The 8,044-nt window shown below is 49.8% G+C and overlaps 1 protein-coding gene across 1 annotated transcript in view; it reads right to left on the bottom strand.

Moving 5' to 3' along the window:
* TULP4 (TUB like protein 4) overlaps positions 1 to 8,044 on the bottom strand; it is a 165,391-nt gene that overhangs the window by 18,098 nt on the left and 139,249 nt on the right. The window contains exons 7-8 of the mRNA XM_007451354.1: positions 3,883 to 4,107; positions 2,530 to 2,764 (exon numbers count right to left, since the gene is read on the bottom strand). Of these exons, the coding sequence (XP_007451416.1) occupies positions 2,530 to 2,764; positions 3,883 to 4,107 (460 nt within the window). The remainder of the gene's footprint in view (positions 1 to 2,529; positions 2,765 to 3,882; positions 4,108 to 8,044) is intronic.

Raw genomic sequence — 8,044 nt, 5'->3', positions numbered from 1 at the left:
GAGGGGGGAGGGAGAGCGGGGAGGGGGGAGAGAGAGAGAGAGAGAGAGAGAGCTCTCCCTCCTCATTTTCTTAGAACGCTATCAATCCTATCGGATTAGAAGTCCACCGTTATGACAGCGTAAATTACCTCCTAAAAGCCCTGTCTCCAAAATACAGTAACACTGGGTTAGGGCTTGAACATGTGAATTTGGGGGGGCACACAATTCAGTCCATCGCAAGCTCTAAGGATTCCTTTTGAGAACTGGTGGATTTTTGCTAAAAAAATTATTGGGATTCATGTTATCTATTATAAAAACATACAGCGGTAATTTTGAGGAACATATCTGTTAAGTTGCTTGGAGAATATCTACAACAGTGGATCACAAACTTCAGAACATAACAGTCACCTGCACACCCATTAATTTGCAGATTTCTAGGCTTCCCTCCAGACCCGCTGAGTTAATCTAAGGGGCAAGCCCAGGAATCTCTATTTAAGTAAGTAATCCAGGTGACTTACAGGGAGGCGGCCCATGGACCACATGTGAGAAACAATGATGTGGAGGTTTGAAAGAGTTAATCCGCTTCTCACGGTGAGAAACTCCTGGCTTCGCCTTGTCAGGGAGCTCTTCCTCCTCTGCGCCCGTTCACATTCACCACCCAGTTGCAATTAGTCATATTCTCCCTGCGATACAGCTTCTATTTTTGTCTCAAGGTATTTCAATCTTGACTTTTTAAATGAACTTTGCGAGTGTTGTCTTGCCGTCCAAAAGGGATTATAAACTCCTTGAAAGCAGAGACGCCCTGGCGTCGCTTCACAGCTGCAGGAGATTCAAGGACCGTGTACAAAGTAGGCACCAAACACACCTTATTGAATCACTTTGCTTTACAACTTTTAACTTCTTTTAACTACAAAAATAAAACATCTCCTCCCCCCACCCGCCGGCTTCTGTCCTGTTCTTCAGCAGGGAATCCATGCACCCGGGGAACAGAAGCAAGCTCTGCACTCAAGTTCCCCTCAAGATGTCACCCGAGCATAGGCTCTATGAAGTGCCCGGGAGGAACCTGGGGGGCAAGAGCGCCCGTGAGAAGCCGGGATGCGTGTGCCGCTCAGCCCTTCTTCCCACGTCCCCTCGTCGGCCACGCTCATCGTCACGCTCTTCTTTCCCATCCCCTGAAACGCATTTTCCTTCCAAGTTCACGTCCACTGCTCGCCTGTTCTCCTCACTTTGCCTTCCTGCCTCCACCTGCCTCCTCACCAGCCTCCACTCCTTCTACTTGCTCTCCCTGCTCCTGAAGGCAAAAAAACTGACTAAGGTAAGTACAGCTGTACTGCTTTCAATTTTATACAGTAACACTGGTAGCAGAATGTTGCCACAGATGCTGAGTGAATAAAGAAAAGCAGACAGAGGTGGACTGACTATATAAAACACTAGAGGGGCAAGGAGGCTGAGAAAGCCCACTGCACTGTAACAGTAGGATGACTCTGGTCGTCCCACGACCTGTGGCTTTGGGGACATAACGAGGGGCAGAGCCCAGCCTAATGGGCGGGAGCGTGAGTGGGAGACGGGAAGTGGAGAGAATAAAGATGAACTAATGGAAACAAACCCAATTCAGCTCGTGTCGTTTCAAGGTCAGGTGCGTGCCAGGCCCTGGGGGTACCACGATGACTCAGTTCCCTCCCCACAGGCTCCCGGGATTCGGGGGCCAGACGGAGCCCTGGCGTGACAACCACCGCGGGCCCTGAGGGACACGGCGACGGGCAAGACTCCACAGGGAGGCGGCAGCACCTTCGGGCCGGCAGGTCCTGCTGCCGGGGACACGCAGGCCATGCCAGTCACCAGGTGGGGGCCCCGGGCTAGCACACACGGTATCAACAAAAAGAACACGGTTCCTTCCCTCGAGGCTCCCAGAGAGAAGTATGCAGAGAGCACCTGGACACACCACCGAGTCATGAAGACCAGTCTAGGAGGGTTTCTGGAAGGCAGGGGTGGTTCACCATGCCAAAATCTCTACGGGTGAACAAGCAGTCTTCCTTGGAGGTCGGCTACCAAGGAGTTAACGGTGGATTAGAGAGGAGCAGAAGCAAGGTGCTAGCGGGAGGCTGGGGGGCAGGTGGGGGCTGAAGGTCTGACAACTCCAGTTCTATGGTTCCCTCGGGGGGGCGGAGACGGCACCTCACTACTACTTTCCGATGGCCTCCACCAGCACACGAAGGTCCTCAGTGAACACCTGATGAGTAACCGACAGAGGAAGTTGCCATTCCCAGAAGGCCTACGCCAGCTCCCCCCGACTGGAGCCCCCGCTGCCTCCACAGCCCCGGCCACACGGAAGCCGTACAAGATGCTGTTAAAAACCCATCAGAAAGTACATTAAGAGAGTCATTAACTTTAACGGGATTTTGGAAATGGAGCAGCTTCAGGGATGCTCCTCGCCAGCACAGACAGGCTCACGTTTCATCCATAGGCTCCCCCTCCGCACAGCTCGCCAGGAAGGCTATTCCACAACCACACCCGACAGGGCTGCAGTGCCTCCGGGGGAGGGGGCCCCACCTGATCTGCCATCTGTCCGTGGGTCCATGATGACGAACTCGGGCCGCAACTTGCTGATGCGCCTCCCCTTAAGGATGGGCACGAGCCCGCCCAGGTGCTCCAGGTAGAGCGTGTAGCAGGGGCCGCCCACCTCGGGGTCGTCCTCTGTGCGCTTCATGGTGCAGTGCAGACGCTCGCTGCCGGTCGATGGGTAGCTGACGAAGTCTCGCATGTTGCTGGGGTCTGGAATTGGGGGCTGGAGGCAGGACACAGAAGGAAGAGAGTGTGGGCACCACTGATACTCTGCACTGGCTGCAGCTCAGGAAGGGTTAACTATGTGCCGTGAAACAGGGACTCGCAGTGCCGGGTGTGTGTCAGGATGCCAGCGGTTAGGACTCGGCGCTTTCACTGCTGGGGCCCGGGTTCAATCCCTGGTCAGGGAACTGAGATCCCACAAGCCGCATGGTATGACCAAAGAATAAAAAAAGAATCTCCTGGGGGCTTTTAAAAAATACCTAAGCCAGACAATGAAACTGGAATCTCCAGGGGATAAGCCTGGGCATGTGCATTTTCTAAAAACTCCCCCAGGTGATTCCACTGTGCAGCCAGGGTGGAGAATCACTATTGCAAAACCAAGATTGTAAACCAACTAGAAAAAAAACATCATAACAGGTTCTAAAACTCTGGTGTTTTAGAAAAAAAGTAACCAACAAGCCAATCTGATACTTAGAAGCAAAGATAAAAAACAAAAAAAGAGAATACAGAAAAGAACCTAAGGTGCAGAGGGCCAGAGGCTAAGGCAGAAACCCACCCTTGGACATCAACTGGCAGCTATGTTCCACACACTCCCACTGAGAACAGACTAGTTTCTGGGTTACAACCCGTATAAAGGACAGCTGACAGTGAGTGCTGGCAGGGGTCAGCTTCCTCGGCACAGTGGTGAGGAAAGCAGGCCCTAGGACTGAACTGGGCTCAATCCCAACCATTCTCATAGCTATCTATGGAGCGAGTTACCTGACTTCTAAGAACACGTTTCCCGCTGTCTCACGTGGGAACAATGGCAGCATCTGCCCGCAAGTCAGGACTGAACGGACGGACTGACCGTCGGGAGGCCACAGCAGTCAGGCTCGGAATACTGCCTTTACCACAAGAAAGCTCACGTCCATCACACAAGGCGAGTCCCCCGTGGACACTAATGCTAGGGACTGACAGCACGCAGGGAGGACCACGGCAGAACTCTGGGGAGCCGCACGACTTCTGTGGTCCTGCTCTGGGCCTCTCGCCCATCTCCCTGACTCCGCCCTCCTCCCGGTGGTCCTTCTGGGGCAGGCAGGCAGCCAGTAGGGTGAAGGAGGAGGAGGGGGAAGGCTTTACCTTGATGGTGGGGATGAAGGCAGTGGAGAGGTAGGAGCAAAGGCGGGGGGGCAGGGTCAGCTTGCTGACGTCCTTGTCCTCTCGCAGGGCGCTGGCAATGGCCTGCTGGCACAGCAGCTGCAGGCTGGACACCCGGTGCTCCACACGTACCACGTACAGGGCCGGTCCTGACGCCATCAGCAGCCGAGAGTCCCGGTGTCCCCAGCAGATGGAGATGATGGGGCGCTGCCGGGAAGGGAAGGGAGACTATGTGTAAGCTTTTGCTCTTGTGAAAAGCAAGGAAAGATCACGCTCTCTGTGTCGAGCAAAATAAAATGATCTAACAGATTTTTAGAATGTTGGTTTTAAAAAGCACAGTTGAGGATATTAAATCCTACATTATAGAAAGTTGTTATTTTCAGGCTTTCCCTGGTGGTGCAGTGGTTAAGAATCCACCTGCCAATGCAGGGCACACGGGTTTGAGCCCTGATCCGGGAAGATCCCACATGCCGTGGAGCAACTGAGCCCGTGCGCCACAACTACTGAGCCTGAGCTCTAGAGCCCGAGAGCCACAACTACTGAGCCTGCGTGCCCAGAGCCCGTGCTCCGCAACAAGAGAAGCCACCGCAATGAGAAGCCCGCACACCGCAACAAAGAGCAGCCCCCGCTCGCCGCAACTAGAGAAAGCCCGCGCGCAGCAACGAAGATCCAACGCAGCCAAAAAATAAAATTAATTAATTAAGAAAAAAATAGTCGGTATTTTCATTGAAAAGTAGTTAGATCCCCAGGCCAGAGCACAAAGCACCGGAATAGTGTTACCAAGTTCTTTTACATGTATTATCTCATTTAATTTGGTGACATAAAACCTAACTTAGCTCCATATAATGACATCTCTGCCAGGAGATGCAAACAGCCTGCGGTACACAGTAACCCATATTCCTTACTGAGGCTCTGGCTACCTGGATCCTCAAGTAACAGGGGTAGTTTCCAAGGCTTGGAGAGGTAGGGAGGAGGTAGACCAGATGGCCCTTCCCTTTTGTCCCTTTAAGGAACATTTCAGGGTCAGATCAACATTGGATTTGAGTCACAAGCTCATGACCCAGGGAACAATACAGGTCTCGTACTTTCTCACGAGTAAAAAGGGGGCTGTGAGGATTAAAGGAGATGAAAGAAATCAGAGTGCTTCTGGGACTCATCACAGGTGATAACCCACAGATATTCAATCACTGTTATTCTCAGCCATCCTTGAGCCGATGGGGCAGGAAAGGGGAGAGAGAGGGACACAGTTCCTGTGGCAGCTGCTCTAGGGGTTTGTGGCCATTATTTGCTTTGAAGAGGCAGGCTGGAATCCAAACATGCAAGTTAGAAACTGGTTGCACTGGGAAAAAAAAATCCGAAGCTCAGGGGTGCCATCTAGGAAAGATCAGCCAAGGAAGAAAGAAAGAGGTGGAGGGTCGTGATGGGGAAGCAGCGAGAGAATTTGCTCACTCTGATCCAGACAGGTGGAGTTCTAATTTAATGAAGTCTTGAGGGGTTTCAAAGATCAGAAGTGGGGATACCAGATCTTTTATAGGAAACAGGAAGAGAACTTTCGCAGCACTTTAGTGACAAGCATCAAGATAAAAGAAACACATGAAGACACTTGCTTAAAACAGCCTCCAGGGTCAGCTAATCCCGGCTTCGAATTCAAAACAAAAATGCAAGGCTGAAGATAACTTCATCAATTTCCATCATGGTGAGGCCCGGCAGCCGATGGGTAGGACCACAGCCGCAGTCCCCTGGAGGAGGGTCATAGGGCCTGGAGCTCAGTCTGGGGGCTTCAGAGTACTTCCAAGAAGGGCCTCCTTATAAAAGGGTCCCTCACAGAGGGTAGATCCCCACAGAGGAAACTGTTAGGTTAGAGCAAGACATAATCACTGCCGAAGACACGGCAGATGACACACAAAAAATATATGAAGAGAGTTTCTTCAGTATGACCAACCCCCATAAGTGCAGTTAGGACAAAGCTCTATTGGTAGCATAATCATGCTTGATCTTAAAGCTGTAAACCACCCTGCCAACCCCCAAGTCTCCGAAGATAATATTTACAACCTACAGCTCAAATAATGAAGAACCGTTTCCAATTAGCACAATCTGACTTGGTTGGAACTGGCTGCAAAAGTACCAGACACTTCTTTCTTCTAATTTTCCATGAGTTTTGAATCCATCTACCTGATGTCCCAGTGGTCACAATGCAAGAACACATATATTCATCCTCTCTTCCCCTCCCTCCTCCTGGTTTGCTTTTCATAGTAATTACAGTAATTAATTTCACAGTAATTAACAGCTGATTACGTGTTTTGGGAGGGTCTTCCGTAAGATTATCATTATGATAAGTATGTTATAGCTTTGTAAAAAGGAATTTAAACCACTTTATAGACTTTCACGTCTATAAACAGATAAAAATCCTATCTGTTATAATTACAGGTATAATCACTACCCATCTTAACAAAAATTAACAATCAGGTCTTAAAATCTAACTACATTCCAGTTGCACATTAAGGTACCTTAATAAGCACCCGTATTATCTCATTTAATCCTCTCAACTCTGCCACACAGGCATCATTATTCCCAGTTAACATATGTGGAAACTGAGACTAAGAGAGCTCCATAACTCACAGCTGATCAGCAGGAGAGCACACTCTCACCCATCCCCCAGCCCCACTGCTTATGCTCATCTTACTACAACACGCTGCCTCTCTGTCAACCACAAATACAGTCACGAACCCCAATTCTCCCCACAGTTCTCCCCTTAATCTGCTTGGTCAAGGCTATTTTACTCAGAAACAGACCCAACAACGGATGTGTAGAAAAGGCAACAGATAAGAGGAGAAACGAGCTGCATAAACCACAAGGGGACAACAATGACCGGAATAACTCATTGTGGCAGAAAAGAGCCCCCCGGTCACGTGGGCCCGCGCTCGGCGGTAACCCAGCCACACGGCGCTGCCGGGTGGGCGCGAAGCAGCAGAAAGTGGAGGAAGCGCCATGCCCTCCACACCCGGCATCGCGAAATGAGGAAAACTGAGAATTCTCAGCAAGGAGGAGTGAAAGGACTGAAAACTAGACCTGGGAAAAAAGACCTGGAATAATTTGGCCTGGAGAAGTGATGCCTGCAGGGTCTCAGAGGACCTGTTATCTGGAGCAAGGTGACCAGGAAACCCCCTTTTCTAAGAGCAGGACAAGACCACTACCACTAGGAATTTATAGTACAGTACAGTATGGTACAGCATTCACTTACTTGCCCAAGTCAGTGATGATTTATTTATTTCAGCAAAGGGGGAAATCACACTCATTTAATTTATTTTTACAGCATATGCCCCACGTAAGATAATGAAGTAGCAAAATAAATACTGTTGCCTTATGCCATAATAAATCGTAAAGCTGTATTAGAAAAGTAAGGGAAAATTTACAACTAGTGAAAGCTGATACTCTTGTCTGAAGATTTTGAGGTACCACTGACATGGGGAAATTGACTGTCATAGTTACCACTGAGTCTGAGGCCAGTAAGTAGGGCCATGACCTCTCAGGATCCCTGTAAGTCCTGTAAGGCCGTAGGAAGTCCTACTACCTGGGATCCAATGCACAGCATGGTGATTACAGTTAACAATACTGTACAAATACCCAGAAGTTACTAAGAGAGAAGATCTTATATGTTCTCACCACAGAAGAGAAATGGTAATTATGTGACATGAGGGAGCTGAGAGCTAACTTCATGGCAGTAATCATACTGCCATACATACGTACAGCAAATCCAGACGTTGTAGACCTCAAACTTACAAAGTGTCCATATCAAATATATCTTAATAAAACTGGAAATAAATAAATAAGAAAATTAACACACACAACAAAATCCTTTTATACCTTGCTTATACTTGTACCGTTTTTTACATGTCATCTTACTTTTTACAAGTCTCATTTCCTGCCGGTGCTCATCTTCCTGTGCTGTTTACTGGCACTCCAGCCTGCAAAGCCCTCAGTACAAGCGTTTTCTCAGAAAGGACAGGAATCAGGGCGTTTGTAAACACATGTGCCCGCAGACACAGGGTGGGGGCGTCCTGATTCAGCGGCCTTGGCCCCTGGGACCCGCCGCTGCAGGTAGAATAGGAATCCCCTGCTCACTGCCCGCCACCCCCACCCCCCC

This window comes from Lipotes vexillifer, unplaced genomic scaffold, assembly GCF_000442215.2.
Source record: "Lipotes vexillifer unplaced genomic scaffold, Lipotes_vexillifer_v1.1 scaffold935, whole genome shotgun sequence".
In the NCBI taxonomy this organism is placed as follows: Eukaryota; Metazoa; Chordata; class Mammalia; order Artiodactyla; family Lipotidae; genus Lipotes; species Lipotes vexillifer.
The sequence above is the reverse complement of the archived record's forward strand: the minus strand, read 5'-3'. Positions and strand labels throughout refer to the sequence as shown.